The 19,171-nt window shown below is 40.7% G+C and overlaps 2 protein-coding genes across 2 annotated transcripts in view; one reads left to right on the top strand and one right to left on the bottom strand.

Annotated features, from left to right (window-relative positions):
- The window catches only part of snrkb (SNF related kinase b), a 31,844-nt gene extending 28,742 nt beyond the window's left edge, over positions 1 to 3,102 (top strand). Inside the window, exon 5 of the mRNA XM_061969828.2 lies at positions 876 to 3,102. Coding sequence (XP_061825812.1) covers positions 876 to 1,824 — 949 coding nt within the window. The 3' untranslated portion in view covers positions 1,825 to 3,102. The remainder of the gene's footprint in view (positions 1 to 875) is intronic.
- Positions 3,103 to 3,173: 71 nt separating this feature from the next.
- ano10b (anoctamin 10b) overlaps positions 3,174 to 19,171 on the bottom strand; it is a 50,912-nt gene continuing 34,914 nt past the window's right edge. Inside the window, exons 11-16 of the mRNA XM_061969827.2 lie at positions 18,127 to 18,201; positions 13,090 to 13,254; positions 9,366 to 9,557; positions 9,147 to 9,284; positions 8,964 to 9,080; positions 3,174 to 6,842 (exon numbers count right to left, since the gene is read on the bottom strand). Of these exons, the coding sequence (XP_061825811.1) occupies positions 6,819 to 6,842; positions 8,964 to 9,080; positions 9,147 to 9,284; positions 9,366 to 9,557; positions 13,090 to 13,254; positions 18,127 to 18,201 (711 nt within the window). The 3' untranslated portion in view covers positions 3,174 to 6,818. The remainder of the gene's footprint in view (positions 6,843 to 8,963; positions 9,081 to 9,146; positions 9,285 to 9,365; positions 9,558 to 13,089; positions 13,255 to 18,126; positions 18,202 to 19,171) is intronic.

Here is a 19,171-nt window from a genome sequence, read left to right as displayed (position 1 = left end):
ACAGATACATATATAGATATAGATATATATATATATATATATATATATATATATATATATATATATACATACATATACATATAGATATATATAGACTCTCAAAGTGCATGTTGTTGCCAAATGTATTTCATATGCTGTAAACCTAGTTCATAGGTGTTAGTTTCCTTTAATGCCAAACAAACACATACCAATCGTTGGTTAGAAAGCGATCGCCGAATTCGTCCTCGCTTTCTCCCGTGTCGCTGGCTGTCGTGTCGTTTTCATCGGTTTCGCTTGCATACGGTTCAAACCGATATGGCTCAATAGCTTCAGTTTCTTCTTCAATTTCGTTTTCGCTACCTGCCTCCACACTACAACCATCCGTTTCAATACATTCGTAATCTGTTGAATCGCTTAAGCCGCTGAAATCCGAGTCTGAATCCGAGCTAATGTCGCTATAGCTTGCTGTTCTATCCGCCATGTTTGTTTGTATTGGCTTCACTATGTGACGTCACAGGAAAATGGACGGGTGTATATAACGATGGTTAAAATCTGGCACTTTGAAGCTTTTTTTAGGGATATTGCGTGATGGGTAAAATTTAAAAAAAAAACTTCAAAAAATATAATAAGCCACTGGGAACTGATTTTTAATGGTTTTAACCATTCTGAAATTGTGATAATGTTCCCCTTTAAGCTTTTTTTCCCCCATTTATCATCAACACCCCTCATGTCTGCTTGTTTGACCACAAATACACTCTAGAACTGATGCAGCACAATCTGCTCCCGCATGATCGCTGGATGACTTGTGAGAACAGAACAGCCTTCGGGATATGCTAAAAAAAAAAAAGCTTGTTAAAACATATATTGACGTGCTGACATCATCTTGTCTTTGTCAGTCTGATCTCCAGGATGCTGCAGAAGGATCCGTCGCACCGAGCGTCCCTGCAGGAGATTGAGGCTCATGTCTGGTTGCAGGGGATGGACAACGTCCTGCTCAGCCCAGAGGCGCCTCCTCATTGGCTGTCAGGGGCCCTCTCGCTCAACTCACCGCGCTCACGAGTGGTGGAGTGCGGCGACCTGCTCGCCGCCAAGCCTCAGACCTTGCCTTCGACCCGGCAGACCAACCGCAGCTACCCGCTGTGCCCGCCTCCTACTGAGGAGCCGCGTGTGACCAAGAACCTGCCTGCTCTCCTGCAGATCTGTGAGGAAGAAGAAGAGGAGGAGGAGGAGGAAGAGAGCACCTTGGCCAAAGAGTGCGAAGGTTTGTTGTCTTTATCCGTAACTGAGCCAGAGAGGGAGACCAAGGTTGGAGCAGAAAATGAAGAGGAAGCCCAGATGTTGGAGCCAGAAGAGGACGAAGGAGAAGAGATGGAGATCGAACACACACACGGTGGATGTGTCATTTCAGACCAACCACTCGGCCACATAGACAATCTAGTGAGTCAGGCTCCTGAGACACCGCCTTCTCCTTCTGAGCCGGGTCTGAGGGTGCCATGTTGTCAGGGCTGGACTGAGAGAAGCCCCAACCAGGACCGAGAACCCAACAACAACTTCAACAAGCCCACGGAGCAAAAGGCCAGCCAAGGAGGGAAGAAGGACCAGGGGACGGACACCAGGGTGAGGGAGGACTTGGTAACGGACCGATCTCAGTCCCACAATGCACCTGGGTGCTGGGACGAGGCGGCCACGAGGATGGAGCCCGCGGGGAAGCGACACAGCATCAAACTGCGCGAGCGGCTCTTCCAGCTGCCACTGTGTGAAAAAGCGCTGGCCTTCAACATACCGAGCAACAACAAAGCCAAGATCCTCCCTCTGGCTCAGTACAACTGCTGCCATGTGCTCTAATTAATACTCGCTCGCACACTCTGCACGCTGACGTCAAGTGTGCGGGACACACAGGTGTGCAGCGAACGCCCACGTTAAGCTACGGCCTGTGCAGCACACTGGCTTGTGAGGAACCACTTAGTACACACAATGGCTGACAGACAGGAACAAGCACACTGTACACCAAACCTGCACTGAAGAAGAAGAAGAGCGACGACGAAGGCTTCACTGTCGATCTGATGTAAAACTCTAAAAAGTTTCTTCTTCTTCTTCCCTTTGCACAAGCCGCCTCCCTGGCTCCAAAGCTCTTAATAAGCTGAGTGACTGTTAAATGTTATGTTCATGTGCTTATAATACGCCTCAGACGGAGATGATTGTATCATTCTCTGCCCTCTTAATGTTCCACACCTTCACCCTACAAGTTGTGTTATCACGGGTGGAATGCTAAACCCAGTTTTGACGACACGGTTTTAGACGTGCCACCATTATGGGAACCATGTGACTTTTGTGCATGCTGTTACTGTTTATGATTATGATTATCACCATATACCTCCATGATGTGTCCTGGCTCTTGCGGGACGCTGCTGTCGTCGTCGTGTTTCCTTGATTGCACACAGTACAGTACCTCTGTGATACCCTGTATTAGGACGAGGAGTCACTCACGTGGATTTTATGTTATGTCATGTTACAGTAGGGAAGGGGATTCGGATGGCCCCGTTTCTGGGTGAATCTCGTGAGTCGGCGTTAGTGATTTTGCTGAAAATGATGGAAAGCGCCACTATATAGCAACTAACGCCGTGGTCAAAGTTGGCATTCCCCACAAAACACATTTTAATACATTAAACGCTCTTCTGCCGTGCATAGTGCATGCCCCAAATTTGTCACGTTTCATGTGTCAGGTAAACCGTGACAAATAGGGCCAAATGAATCCCTTCCCTACTGTGTATTTTGTGTATTTTCACATGCATTCATGTCTTATTTGAAGGCGAGATGAAACGCGTTGTACAGTAATATCGACCAAAGCTCCTTTGCAGCCTGCAGAACTGCTTGCTTACTTAGCCGTACTGTAATTCCATGCCCATAATTGGTGCCCTGCTCCAAGCAAGGCTGTTAAATTTGATTATTGCTCATACATCAGGAGTCATGTAAGCATATAATCTGTACCAAGAACAGATTCAAAGAAATATATTATGTCCGCATAGTTGCAGCCTGCCTCTTCCTGCTGTGTTGTGTCTACTGCTTTGTAATTATAGGACCATTAACTTATTTTTCTGTATTTATTTATTAAACTTTATTAAATCAATGTGACACGTGTGTTACGTCTCGTTGTTTTGCTGGAAAAACTATTTAAGAAAAAAAAAAAAAGCATCCATAGCTTGTTGTGACTTTATTGTGATACAAGCATTAAACTTCTCTTTACATCTTCATTGAAAGTACATTACATGCAGCGTGTAAACAGTGCCTCCTGCTGGCCTCTGTTATAAATACACATTGTTATATGCTGTATGGATGATGGTTTGTTTATCTGCCAGCACTTACATGAAGGTAGATGATTAGTGGCTAACACTGCACAGTCAAGCAGTCACTCGAGGCACAATACAGTATGAATAGCATAGAACACAGCAAAGCACAAGTGGTTTGTTTTTCCTCATTGCTCTCAATGCAAATCTTTCTTTTTGGGTACCAACAAACCATCAAATAAGTCATTCTCTTACTGTTCAGTTTGATAAACGTGTTGATCCCCTTGAGCAATACAATGTTTTGAGCAGAATGTCTTTTAAAAGGCATCTACTGTGCTGTACAGCAGACAGTTTGATGCGTAACGTGCATCCAGTTTGCTCACAGCGTTGTTGCAGAAGCCACAAACATTTTTAGCTTTCGTAGACAAGAATGTTATAGTGTTGCAGTTTGGCCTTTCTATTATGGCATTTCTTTATAAGTATACAGAATACAGTGCATGCGGAACGTTTTTACAGCGCTTCCCTTTTTCTACATTTTGATATGTTACGGCCTTATTCCAGAATTCCCAAAATATTTTTTTTGGTCCTCAAAATTCTACACACAATACCCAACAGTGACAATGTGAAAACATTTTTTTTTTGTTTTTTTTTTTAATACCGTATTTTTCGGACTATAAGTCGCATTTTTTTTCATAGATTGGGTGCGACTTATACTCAGGAGCGACTTATGTGTGAAATTATTAACACATTACCATAAAATATCAAATAATATTATTTAGCTAGAGACTAGACATATAAGATTTCATGGGATTTAGCGATTAGGAGTGACAGATTGTTTGGTAAACGTATAGCATGTTCTATATGTTATAGTTATTTGAATGACTCTTACCATAATATGTTACGTTAACATACCAGGCACGTTCTCAGTTGGTTATTTATGCCTCATATAACGTACACTTATTCAGCCTGTTGTTCACTATTCTTTATTTATTTGAAATTGCCTTTCAAATGTCAATTCTTGGTGTTGGGTTTTATCAAATAAATTTCCCAAAAATGCGACTTATACTCCAGTGCGACTTATATATGTTTTTTTCCTTCTTTATTATGCATTTTCGGCCGGTGCGATTTATACTCCGGAGCGACTTATAGTCCGAAAAATAGGGTATAGCTGAAAAAATAGTACAATAGCAATAGGAGAGACTATTCATCACTGAACACCGTGGAGTTCATGTAGGCTTAATGATGCACATTATTATATCAACTATCAGAGACAGAAACTCTTCATTTAACATAATGTCCTTTTTTGAAGTGAAGTGAATTATATTTATATAGCGCTTTTCTCTAGTGACTCAAAGCGCTTTACATAGTGAAACCCATTATCTAAGTTACATTTAAACCAGTGTGGGTGGCACTGGGAGCAGGTGGGTAAAGCATCTTGCCCAAGGACACAACGGCAGTGACTAGGATGGCGGAAGCGGGGATCGAACCTGGAACCCTCAAGTTGCTGGCACGGCCGCTCTACCAACCGAGCTATACCGTCCCTTTTTGCTGCTTCAACACAGCTCAATCAACACAGAAAAAGGTAAAGTGAAATAACAGACAGACAGGGCTTTGCTGTCCGTAACACACATGCACACACATTGAAAATAAAAAAACGTGTACATAAGTATTCACAGCCTTTGCGCAATACTTTGTTGATGCACCTTTGGCAGCAATCACGGCCTCGAGTCCTTTTGAACGTGATGCCACAAGCTTAGCGCATGTCACGTGGGGGTCGCTTCTTACTATGGGGTCGTTCATCCAAGATGCAGACGGGCAACTCCGGACGAAGGTAGGAATATGATTTACTGTCATAAATCCTACACATTACAAAAAGACAGGAAACAAACAAAAGGAAAGTGTGCTGATCGCACGAGAAGCTAAGGAAACAAAACTTAGCACAGGAATCATTAGCTAGAAAACAACTGTTGCATACAGCAAACAACGAAGACAGACTGAGCATGGCGAGAAACGTGAATAAGTAGCTCTCTGATTAGTGCTCGGTAGCAGGTGTACGTGCCGAACACTAATCAGAGGCAGGTGAACCCATTCAGTACCCATGGTAACCAAAACAAACCCTGAGGTGAACAAAACAGGAACTCAGGGAGTCCAAAACTAACAGAACATGACTAAGCAAAACATGATCCGGGCCACGGATCATGACAGCACACCTATCTTTGTTTATTTTTGTTCTGTTGCAGCACCTCTCAAGCTCCATCAGGTTGGGCCATTTTCAGATCACTCCAGAGATGTTCAATGGGATTCTAGTCTGGGCTGTGGCTGGGCCACTCAAGGACATCTACAGAATTGTCCTGAAGTCATTCCTTTGATGTCTTCGCTGTGTCTTTAGGGTCGTTGTCCTGCTGAAAGAGGAACCGTCACCCCAGTCCTAGTTCAAGAGGGCTCTGGAGCAGGTTTTCATCCAGGATGTCTCTGTACATTGCTGCATTCATAATTCCCTCTATCCTGACTAGTCTCCCAGTTCCTGCCGCTGAAAACCATCCCCACTGCATGATGCTGCCACCATCATGCTTAATTGTAGGGATGGTATTGGCCTGGTGATGCCAAAGAGTTCAATCTTTGTCTCATCAGACCAGAGAATTTTGTTTCTCTTGGTCTGAGAGTCTTTCAGGTGCAGTTTGGCAAACTTTTTACTAAGAAATGGTTTCCGTTTGGCCACGCTAAACATACAGATTGGTGGATTGCTGCAGAGATGGTTGTCCTTCTGGAAGGATGTAGGTCTGACAGAGTGACCATCGGGTTCTTGGTCACCTCCCTGACTAGGGCCCTTCTCGGTTTAGACGGTCAGCCAGCTCTTGGAAGAGTCCTGGTGGTTCCAAACTTCTTCCATTAACGGATGATGGAGGCCACTGTGCTCATTAGGACCTTCAAGACAGCAGATATGTTTCTGTACCCTTCCCCAGATTCGTGCCTCGGAGGTCTACAGACAATTCCTTCGACTTCATTCTTGGTTTGTTCTCTGCCTTGAAACCATGTCCAAACAACAGAGTTCACCACAGGTGGACTCCAATTAAGCTGTAGGAACATCTCAATGATGTTTTGATCTTCATGGTAAAGGCTGTAAATACTTCTGCACATGGGATTTCTTAGTTTTTCAATGGTAATAAATGTGCAAACAAATCTTAAATAATAACCTTTTCACATTGCAGTTATGAGCTATTGTGTGTCGAATTTTGAGGAAAAAATGAAATTATTAAATTTTTGGAATGAGGCTGTGTAACATAAAAATTTTTGAAAAAAGTAAAGCGCCGGATGCATTGTACACACTATATACTCACATTTGTGTATGGGGTGGACTTAAATATATGTATACATCTTATTTGAAATAAACTGAGCCGACCCTTGACCGAGGAACTGCTGCCAGCCAACCTATTTCCTATTTCCAAAGATGAAAAATGGCACCCTTAAAAGCAAACAAGAGCTTTGTGCTGTTCGAGCTCAATTATTGTTCTTCTTGCATCACGTTGATCCACAGCCTGGGCTTTTGAAACACAGTCAGGACTCGTCAGTAGACATGGTCTGGAGGGCAAAAGTCAGGAGATGTCAATAAAACAGCAAAATCCAACACAACTATGTTTAGCTTCAGAAATATTTAGATTGTACGTTTTTACAAGGAGTGGAGACTTGCAGCTTTAATTAAGAGGTTTTGCCAAAAAACGTCGGAATTACAAAACCCAAAACCAGTGGAGTTAGCACATTGTGTAATTAGTATATAAAAACAGAATACAATGATTTGCAAATCCTTTTCAACCTATATTCAATTGAATAGACTGCAAAGACAAGATATTTAATGTTCGAACTAAGAAACTTAATTTTTTTTGCAAATAATCATTAACATAGAATTTAATGGCAGCAACACATTGCAAACAAGTTGGCACAGGGGCATTTTTACCACTGTGTTACATGGCCTTTCCTTTTAACAACACTCAGTAAACGTTTGGAAACTGGGGAGACCCATTTTTGAAGCTTTTCAGGTGGAATTCTTTCCCATTCTTGCTTGATGTACAGCTTAAGTTGTTCAACAGTCCGGGGGTCTCCGTTGTGGTATTTTAGGCTTCATAATGCGCCACACATTTTCAATGGGAGACAGCTCTGGACTACAGGCAGGCCAGTCTAGTACCCGCACTCTTTTACTATGAAGCCACGCTGTTGTAACACGTGGTTTGGCATTGTCTTGCTGAAATAAGCAGGGGCGTCCATGATAACGTTGCTTGGAACATAAGTTGCTCCAAAACCTGTATGTACCTTTCAGCATTAATAGCGCCTTCACAGATGTGTAAGTTACCCATGCCTTGGACACTAATACACCCCCATACCATCACAGATGCTGGCTTTTCAACTTTGGGCCTATAACAATCCAAATGGTTCTTTTCCTCTTTGGTCCGGAGGACACGACGTCCATAGTTTCCAAAAACAATTTGAAATGTGGACTCGTCAGACCACAGAACACTTATCCACTTTGCATCAGTCCATCTTAGATGACCTCAGGCCCAGCGAAGCCGACTGTGTTTCTGGGTGTTGTTGATAAATGGCTTTGGCTTTGCATGGAAGAGTTTTAACTTGCACTTACAGATGTAGCGACCAACTGTAGTTACTGACAGTGGTTTTCTGAAGTGTTCCTGAGCCCATGTGGTGATATCCTTTACACACTGAAGTCGCTTTTTGATGCAGTACCGCCTGAGGGATCGAAGGTCACGGGCTTAGCTGCTTACGTGCAGTGATTTCTCCAGATTCTCTGAACCCTTTGATGATATTACGGACCGTAGATGGTGAAATCCCTAAATTCCTTGCAATAGCTGGTTGAGAAAGGTTTTTCTTAAACTGTTCAACAATTTGCTCACGCATTTGTTGACAAAGTGGTGACCTTCGCCCCATCCTTGTTTGTGAATGACTGAGCATTTCATGGAATCTACTTTTATACCCAATCATGGCACCCACCTGTTCCCAATTAGCCGGCACACCTGTGGGATGTTCCAAATAAGTGTTTGATGAGCATTCCTCAACTTTATCAGTATTTATTGCCACCTTTCCCAACTTCTTTGTCACGAGGCGCTGGCATCAAATTCTAAAGTTAATGATTATTTGCAAAAAAAATATATATATATTTATCAGTTTGAACATCAAATATGTTGTCTTTGTAGCATATTCAACTGAATATGGGTTGAAAATGATTTGCAAATCATTGTATTCCGTTTATATTTACATCTAACACAATTTCCCAACTCATATGGAAACGGGGTTTGTAAGTGTCTGATTAGCTCAATGAGGGTTAGGGTATCCTCCACCATCAGTCTGATGCAAGTCGACTTTCATCTGTCTGAAAAATGTGACTGATTGATTGATTGATTGAAACTTTTATTAGTAGGTTGCACAGTGATGTGCATATTCCGTACAATTGACCACTAAATGGTAACACCCGAATAAGTTTTTCAACTTGTTTAAGTCGGGGTCATGATACAGATATATACTATCTACTGAAAGGCATGTTTATTTTAAGATGGTTTCTGTCAAAATCGGATCCATTTTTTTCAAATGATGTTTTTTTTCCCTTCTCCTATCCCACGAGACCCTTAGATTAAATGTGAAATAATGCACGATACGGTCAGTGTCGTTGTCCAGATGGGAAGTGAAAGTGCTGACCTGCTGCCTGAGAGCCTGCATGGAAGTGTACTCCATGTGGGCTCTCTTTGTTCTGATCCATGCTGGCTCGTCCGGGATGACGGCTGCCATCATCAGCTTGATGAGCATGAGCAGGTGCTGCCGGGCGGGTGAAGAGACATCAGCACAACTTTCACACCTTGCGTCTTTCGGGAATAATCCTACCTCGGCCAGCACGGCCATCAGCACGATGTTGGTGCTGCTCATCTCGCCCTCCACTTGCATCTTTAGTGACAGCGGCGAGAGCGTCAGCAGCCAGCAGTTTGACACCACCGCCATGAAGCTCAGGATCTCAAAGGCGATCTGGCAAAGAGGCGAGACATAGATAGGAGTTGTTGAAGCATGACAATCAGACAGGTTTGCGTGTCGGCGCTCGCCGCTGACCTGCCACACACCCATGTTGGCCGCGGGGGCGGAGAAAGGCTTGCGGAAGAGTTTGCAGATCTTGTAGGCGTCGGTGCGGATCTCTGTCACGTTGTTGATGAGCAGCAGCACGGCCGTCAGAGGGTAGACGCAAGAGAACAGACTCAAATAGCCAAATTGCACCAGCAGCTCAATGTATTCTGCAAATAAACCCTGTGGGGGAACACAAAGATGTCCTTTATTCTCATATTTATTGATGTTCAGTGTGTCGCATGCCAGCTACTGTGGCTCTGTGTACACATTTTGGGCACCTAACGATTTGATCAGATTCCCATTCCTGGGGCGACCATTTGATTCAGAATCCATTCTCGATTCAACGCGATTCTCGGAGTGTATTTGGTATAATAATTCCATTCATCCATCCATCCATCTTCTTCCGCTTATCCAAGGTCGGGTCGCGGGGGCAGCAGCCTAAGCAGGGAAGCCCAGACTTCCCTCTCCCCAGCCACTTCGTCCAGCTCTTCCTGTGGGACCCCGAGGCGTTCCCAGGCCAGCCGGGAGACATAGTCTTCCCAACGTGTCCTGGGTCTTCCCCGCGGCCTCCTACCGGTCGGACGTGCCCTACACACCTCCCTAGGGAGGCGCTCGGGTGGCATCCTGACCAGATGCCCGAACCACCTCATCTGGCTCCTCTCGATGTGGAGGAGCAGCGGCTTTACTTTGAGCTCCCCCCGGATGGCAGAGCTTCTCACCCTATCTCTAAGAGAGAGCCCCGCCACCCGGCGGAGGAAACTCATTTCGGCCGCTTGTACCCGTGATCTTGTCCTTTCGGTCATAACCCAAAGCTCATGACCATAGGTGAGGATGGGAACGTAGATCGACCGGTAAATTGAGAGCTTTGCCTTCCGGCTCAGCTCCTTCTTCAGCACAACGGATCGATACAGCGTCCGCATTACTGAATACGCCGCACCGATCCGCCTGTCGATCTCACGATCCACTCTTCCCTCACTCGTGAACACTTACATCATAATACATCACACAATTTCATATCATTTCATTTTACATCAAGCCCGAAAAGGAGTAGGAAGAAGCAAAGCTGATTTAATCCTACCCGCGTTTACAAATATATAGAATCATTTACTGACCTTTTTATATAATAAAATAACATCTATGAATTAGTATACAACAGTTTTGTAATATGTAATTAATTAATTAATTCAGTCATTATTAACAGACTGAGATGAAGAATATCTTATTTTCAATAAGGTTGGAAGTATTTCTCATAATTCTTCTTCTTTGTACTTTGTAAGCACTATTATTTTGAACAACCTCTTAAACTGGATCATATCAGTACAATTTTTAACTTCTTTACTTAATCCATTCCATCATTTAATTCCACATACTGATATGCTAAAAGTTCTAAGTGTTGTACGTGCATATACATGTTTTAAATTATTTTTTCCTCTAAGGTTATATTTCTCCTCTTTAGTTGAGAAGAATTGTTGTACATTCTTTGGTAGCAGGTTATAGTTTGCTTTGTACATAATTTTAGCTGTTTGCAATTTTACCAAATCACCGAACTTTAATATTTTTGACTTAATAAATAAAGGGTTTTTATGTTCTCTATATGCAACATTATGTATTATTCTAACTGATCTTTTTTGTAACCCAGTTAGCGAATGTTCTCTTTGTTTATAATGTATATCTTCTGTTGGAGCTACTCTTTATTTTATGCTGCCTTTTTTTGGGCTGCAGCTGTTACATATACTGTAATATTGTACATGGTAATTGGGATTTGTTATATATTGTATATATGATATAATACTATAATATAATTAGAGATGTCCGATAATGACTTTTTTGCCGATATCCGATATTCCGATATTTTCCAACTCTTAATTACCGATTCCGATATCAACCGATACCGATATACACAGTCGTGGAATTAACACATTATTAGGGATGTCCGATAATGGCTTTTTTGCCGATATCCGATATTCCGATATTGTCCAACTCTTAATTACCGATACCGATATCAACCGATATATACAGTCATGGAATTAACACATTATTATGCCTAATTTGGACAACCAGGTATGGTGAAGATAAGGTACTTTAAAAAAAAAAATTTTAATAAAATAAGATAAATAAATTAAAATTTTCTTAAATAAAAAAGAAAGTAAAACAATATAAAAACAGTTACATAGAAACTAGTAATTAATGAAAATGAGTAAAATTAACTGTTAAAGGTTAGTACTATTAGTGGACCAGCAGCACCCACAATCATGTGTGCTTACGGACTGTATCCCTGCAGACTGTATTGATATATATTGATATATAATGTAGGAACCAGAATATTAATAACAGAAAGAAACAACCCTTTTGTGTGAATGAGTGTAAATGGGGGAGGGAGGTTTTTTGGGTTGGTGCACTAATTGTAAGTGTATCTTGTGTTTTTTATGTTCATTTAGTAAAAAATAAAAAATAAAACGATACCGATAATAAAAAAAACGATACCGATAATTTCCAATATTACATTTTAAAGCATTTATCGGGCGATAATATCGGCAGGCCGAAAATATCGGACATCTCTACACATTATTATGCCTAATTTTGCTGTGATGCCCCGCTGGATGCATTAAAAAATGTAACAAGGTTTTCCAAAATAAATCAACTCAAGTTATGGAAAAAAATGCCAACATGGCACTGCCATGTTTATTATTGAAGTCACAAAGTGCATTATTTTTTTTAACTATGCCTCAAAACATGAGGAGGTTGAGGTGGGCAGTGTTGGGGGGACGGGGTTGAGGTGGGGGGTGTATATTGTAGCGTCCCGGAAGAGTTAGTGCTGCAAGGGGTTCTGGGTATTTGTTCTGTTGTGTTTATGTTGTGTTACGGTGTGGATGTTCTCCCGAAATGTGTTTGTCATTCTTGTTTGGTGTGGGTTCACAGTGTGGCGCATATTTGTAACAGTGTTAAAGTTGTTTATACGGCCACCCTCAGTGTGACCTGTATGGCTGTTGAGCAATTATGCCTTCCATTCACTTGTGTGTGTGAAAAGCCGTAGATATTATGTGATTGGGTCGGCACTCAAAGGCAATGCCTTTAAGATTTATTGGCGCTCTGTAATTCTCCCTACATCCGTGTACACGGCGGCATTTTAAAAAGTCAGACATTTTACTTTTTGAAACCGATACCGATAATTTACTATATTACATTTTAAAGCATTTAGCGGCCGATAATATCGACAGTCCGATATTATCGGACATCTCTAAATATAATATATTTATATAGTATATCAGTATATATCATATACTGTATATATAATATGTAAATATTACATATATTTTTATATTTTATATTGCTACTATGGTACATTTTTACTTTATGCCTTTTGTTTTCGCCCTCTTTTTGTGCTCTTGTGTGCACGATCCTTTCCATCCTTACCCTTTCCATCCTTTGTAACTGAGCTACTGTGTGGAACAATTTCCCTTGTGGATCAATAAAGTTTGTCTAAGTCTAATTTCCTTCTGGTTGCAAGGAGATGGCCTAAAACGTCTTTTTAAAAATTTAAAAACGTATTTAAACAAAAAAAGAAAGTAAATCCTTTTTTGAAAATACATTTTTAGAATCTCGATGAACAAGAATTGAGGTTCAGCTGTGAGACTGCTGCAATTAATGTGTAAAAAGTATATATTGACATCGACGCCGATCATTTTTTAAAATTGAAAAAATGTTCACTCACAGGGAAAACTGGCAGCGTGATTTGGTTTCTAAATTTGTCCTCCTGCGGGTCGTCCTCACTCTCCGTCCTATGGGGGGCGCTAACAAAGCGGTCCACCAGGAATGGTACTACCACCTCTGTCAGCTGGTTCACCAGCTGGGTCACGATCAGCAACGAGGCCAGACGCTGAAAACAGACGGGAATAAGGCATCAGCAAAATGATATCCATATTATCGTTAACATCACAATTTATTTTGGTACAGGATTAATAATAGAGTCATTTCAAAATAGGTTACAGCTATGCTCCTTCTTTGGCTGTTGACGTATACAAAATAACGTATTGCATAATTTCCGCTTTACAATTAGCCATGAGATATTGATAAGTAACATGGAAAAGAAATGTCAGAGTGGTGGCAACAGTTTGTACAAATAGGTCAACACGAGTCAGATTATTTTTATATTACCTGTGGTGTTTCACAAGGGTCAATATAGTGTTTATATCAATGTAGTCTTTATTTATCATCGGCATGTGCAACGTATCCCATATTTTTTGACGACAAAATATTTTTTGCTCTGTAAAATCACAATACATTAATACATTTAAATGTCAGTTTGACAAAATAAATAATCTCTAAACTTGAACAAAACCAAATTCCTGTTGTTTGGAAATCAAAAGTTATAATTAATTAATTAAATTAAAATAAAGTATTTTAATTTAATTAATTAAAATTAATTTAAAAAGTATTTAATTATACTTACTCATGACTTTCCCAAAACATTTATTGAATTGCAAACGAAATTTACTCATGTAATTAATAGGGAAATTAATAATGTGTTAAAAAAAAATTGACATTTGCAGTTGAGAGATGTTTCATGAGAGCGGAGTGTGTGTATGTGCCTATAATAGGCGGTGCCTGTTGCCAAGTGACGTCAGCGAGAGCGTGCTTGGACAAAGCAGCATTTTAGCTCAGCTGTGTTGGTTAGCTTAGCAGCGGCAGTTTGTCAGCAGTGACGGCAGCTCGGTTGAATCTTTTCACTGGGCTGTGTAAGCGCTAGTTAATAAAAAGATTGAATGCGCTTCGTCGGCTGTAGTCTCCTTGTCCACAAATGGGGTATCGTATGTAGGATTGCAAGCTTGTAACTTCTTTCATATATTGTTCATTATTCCCTCGTAGTAGTAGGAGGAGGATGTGTGTGTACTACATGTTGTGTGTTGTTTGCTGTGTGATGTTTCCTCTTCCTATTTGATATCAGGTTCATTTTAGTGTGGTGCTGGCTGTAAAATGTCACTTCCTGCATGGAAAAGTAAGGTGCCACTATACATCAAACACATCAGTAAAGGCGTTGCAACCTACGTAAAAGCAATTATTTCGATTACTAGCAAAAGTAACGGCCTCAGTAACACCTTTTTCCCTAACACTGAAAATAAGAAAGTACAAATGAATGTAAATTAATTACAGAGATTAAAAGAACACACACATAAAATATATAAATATACAAAACAATGAGCAAAATAGCAGAAAGTGAGCATTTGTGGACAGGGGCGCCGCTAGGGATTTTGGGCCCCATGAAAAGAATCTTTACAGGGCCCCCAACACAGTGTCATTATTTTTTCTGTATTATAATTTTATCATCATTAGGGGCCTCTCTGGGCCCCCCTCCATCATGGGCCCCTAGAATCCGTCTCCTTTACCCCCCCCCTTTTCGGCGCCCCTGTATGTGGATATAATCACATATGACATGAACCTTATAATAATATACTGCATATTGTTATGTATCAGGTGATGATGTATTGTATTGTTGACCAAGAATCAGATTATTATATCTGAGTGACAGGGCAGGACATTATAAGCTTTTGCTTCTTCCTGCTTCTTTTCAAATGTATAAAATGTTAATTTTCTTCTATTATTACTGTTGTTTTTTTGTTTTTTTTATAAAAGACAATATTGTATTGAAGATGTTATTTTTTTTCTTTGAATTGTGTTTATGGAGGGTAGTGTTGTCCCGATACCAATATTTTGGTACCGTTACCGGTACATTAGACCAGTGTTTTTCAACCTTTTTTGAGCCAAGGCACATTTTTTGCGTTGGAAAAATGCGGAGGCACACCGCCAGCAGAACTCATTAAAAACGAAACTCAGTTCACAGAAAAAAGTCGATGTCGCAATTGTTGGATATGACTTTAAAGCATAACCAAGCATGCATCAATATAGCTCTTGTCTCAAAGTAGGTGTACTGTCACCACCTGTCACATCACACCGTGACTTATTTTGACTTTTTTGCTGTTTTCCTGTGTGTAGTCGTTTAGTTTTTGTCTTGCACTCCTATTTTAATGGCTTTTTCTCTTTTTTTGGTATTTTCCTGCAGCAGTTTCATGTCTTCCTTTGAGCGATATTTCCCGCATCTACTTTGTTTTAGCAATCAAGAATATTTCAGTTGTTTGTATCCGTCTTTTTGGGGACATTGTTGATTGTCATGTAATGTTTGGATGTACATTGTCTTTGCTCCACAGTAAGTCTTTGCTGTCGTCCAGCATTCTGTTTTTGTTTACTTTGTAGCCAGTTCAGTTTTAGTTCCGTTCTGTGTAGCCTTCCCTAAGCTTCAATGCCTTTTCTAAGGGGCACTCACCCTTTGTTTATGTTTGGTTTAAGCATTTGACACCTTTTTACCTGCACACTGCCTCCCGCTGTTTCCGACATCTTCAAAGCAATTAGCTACCGGCTGCCACCTACTGACATGGAAGAGTATTACACGGTTACTCTGCCGAGCTCTAGACAGCACCGACACTCAACAACAACACATCATTTGCAGGCTATAATTACTGGTTTGCAAAAAATATTTTTAACCCAAATAGGTGAAATTAGATCATCTCCCACGGCACACCAGACTGTATCTCACGGCACACTAGTGTGCCGCGGCACAGTGGTTGAAAAACACTGCATTAGACATCTGTTTCTTATTGCAAGTTTGTCCTTAAATAAAATAGTGAACATACAAGACAACTTGTCTTTTAGTAGTAAGTAAGCAAACAAAGGCTCCTAATATAGCTGCTGACATATGCAGTAACATATTGTGTTATTGTCCATTCTATTATTTTGTCAAAATAATTAAGGACAAGTGGTAAAAAATGAATTATTAATCTACTTGTTCATTTACTGTTAATATCTGCTTACTTTCTCTTTTAACATGTTCTATCTACACTTCTGTTAAAATGTAATAATCACTTATTCTTCTGTTGTTTGATACTTAACAAAAGTTTTGGATGATACCACGAATTTGGGTATCAATCCGATACCATGTCGTTACAGGATCATACATTGGTCATATTTAAAGTCGTCATGTGTCCAGGGACATATTTACTGAGTTTATAAAGATAATATGAATTTTTTTTAAACGAAAGATGTTGTGATGCCAAAAAATATCGATGTAATCATAGTAGTATCGACTAGATACACTCCTGTACTTGGTATCATTACAGTGGATGTTAGGGGTAGATCCACCAATGGCATTTGTACTTTTTAGAGGAGGTATAGTACCGAATATGATTCATTAGTATCGCGATACCATACTAATACCGGTACAACCCTAATGGAGAGAATTTTTTTAGTTTGTTGTGTACGAAATAAAATATGAAATAAAATAAAACAACAAAAAAAAAGCAAGTATTGTCCGTTGTTTCACTACTTCATATTCAAGTTAGCTTAGCATTAGCTTAGTTAGCATTGTTTGTGTCTCCTCCTGCTCTCTCTTGCTTGGTGTGTCGCACGTTTAACTATTCCTTGTCCTCCAGTGATAATGTTACTCATAAGAAATGTATAGCTTATATTAGGGATGTCCGATAATATCGGACTACCGATATTATCGGCCGATAAATGCTTTAAGACGTAATATCGGAAATTAACGGTATCGGTTTCAAAAAGTAAAATGTATGACTTTTTAAAACGCCGCTGTGTACACGGACGTAGGGAGAAGTACAGATCGCCAATAAACCTTAAAGGCACTGCCTTTGCGTGCTGGCCCAGTCACATAATATCTACGGCTTTTCACACACATAAGTGAATGCATCATACTTGCTCAACAGCCATACAGGTCACACTGAGGGTGGCCGTATAAACAACTTTAACACTGTTACAAATATGCGCCACACTGAACCCACACCAAACAACAATGACAAACACATTTCGGGAGAACATCTGCACCGTAACACAACATAAACACAACAGGACAAATACCCAGAACCCTTTGCAGCACTAACTCTTCCGGGACGCTACAATATACACGCCTCCCCCCAACCCCGCCCACCTCAAGCTCCTCATGCTCTCTCAGGGAGAGCATGTCCCAAATTCCAAGCTGCTGTTTTGAGGCATGTTAAAAAAAATAATGCACTTTGTGACTTCAATAATAAATATGGCAGTGCCATGTTCGCATTTTTTTCCATAACTTGAGTTGATTTATTTTGGAAAACCTTGTTACATTGTTTAATGCATTCAGCGGGGCCATCACAACAAAATTAGGCATAATAATGTGTTAATTCCACGACTGTATATATCGGTATCGGTAATTAAGAGTTGGACAATATCGGATATCGGCAAAAAAGCCATTATCGGACATCTCTAGTTAATATTCCATCATGCAGGTGAGGATTAGTTACTTAGATGAGCGGCCCAGCACTGTGGAAGGACATATTTAGCCACTTCTGTGCCTTCCCAAAGCTGAGCAAATGGGAGGCGGGCGGGTCTGCTTCAAGACTGAACAATACAAAACATGTCAGCATTAACTCAACTCACCTTGTCAACAAGAGAAAACGTGTTAAGAAAAGGAACACTCCTGTGGTTCTGTGTTTGAAGATCAATAGGAAGAAGGCGATTGCAGCCTGCATCAGCATCTTCAGTTACTTAACTGGGTGGTGTGCATTATTGATTGGCATTCATCGATTGATTCAGGGATGAAAAATAATATGCTTGCATCGAAAAAACATTTTTTTAACATGACAACACAACTGTTGTATTGGAACCCATTAGATTGTGTATCTAATGAAGCGTGTCGTCGTGTTTATACCTTGCGGAGCAAAGGAACATCTTGCTTGACAAATGCAATGTGGAAGAGAACTGCAAAGTAGTTGAAGAACGTGAACTGGGGAGAGTGAGAGAGGGAGAGACAAAAATTATGAGTCATGGAAAACATTTGAATCGGAAAATACAAACCCCAAAACCAGTGAAGTTGGCACGTTGTGTAAATCGTAAATAAAAGCAAAATACAATGATTTGCAAATCCTTTTCAACCTATATTCAAATGAATAGACTGCAAAGACAAGATACTTAACGTTCGAACTGGAAAACTTTGTTATTTTTTTGCAAATATTAGCTCATTTGGAATTTGATGCCTGCAACATGTTTCAAAAAAGCTGGCACAAGTGGCAAAAAGGACTGAGAAAGTTGAGGAATGCTCATCAAACACTTATTTGGAACATCTCACAGGTGAACAGGCTAGTTGGGAACAGGTGGGTGCCATGATTGGGTATAAAAGCAGCTTCCATTAAAATGCTCAGTCATTCTCAAACAAGGATGGGGCAAGGGTCACCACTTTGTGAACAAATGTGTGAGCAAATTGTCCAACCGTTTAAGAACAACATTTCTCAACCAGCTATTGCAAGGAATTTTTTAGGGATTTCACCGTCTACGGTCCGTAATACCTTGAAAGGTTCAGAAAATCTGGAGAAATCACTGCACATAAGTGATAATATTACGGACCTTCGATCCCTCAGGCGGTACTGCATCAAAAAGCGACATCAGTGTGTAAAGGATATCACGACATGGGCTCAGGAACATTTCAGAAAACCACTGTCAGTAACTACAGTTTGTACCTACATCTGTAAGTGGAAGTTAAAACTCTACTATGCAAAGCGAAAGCCATTTATCAACAACACCCAGAAACGCCGCCGGCTTCGCTGGGCCTGAGCTCATCCAAGATGGACTGATGCAAAGTGGAAAAGTGTTCTGCCAGCATCTTTGATGGTATGGGGGTGTATTAGTGTCTAAGGCATGGGTAACTTACACATCTGTGAAGGCACCATTAATGCTGAAAGATACATACAGGTTTTGGA

Source organism: Nerophis lumbriciformis, linkage group LG10 (assembly GCF_033978685.3).
Source record: "Nerophis lumbriciformis linkage group LG10, RoL_Nlum_v2.1, whole genome shotgun sequence".
In the NCBI taxonomy this organism is placed as follows: Eukaryota; Metazoa; Chordata; class Actinopteri; order Syngnathiformes; family Syngnathidae; genus Nerophis; species Nerophis lumbriciformis.
Note: the sequence above shows the minus strand (reverse complement) of the source record. Positions and strands in the feature narration are given on the sequence as shown.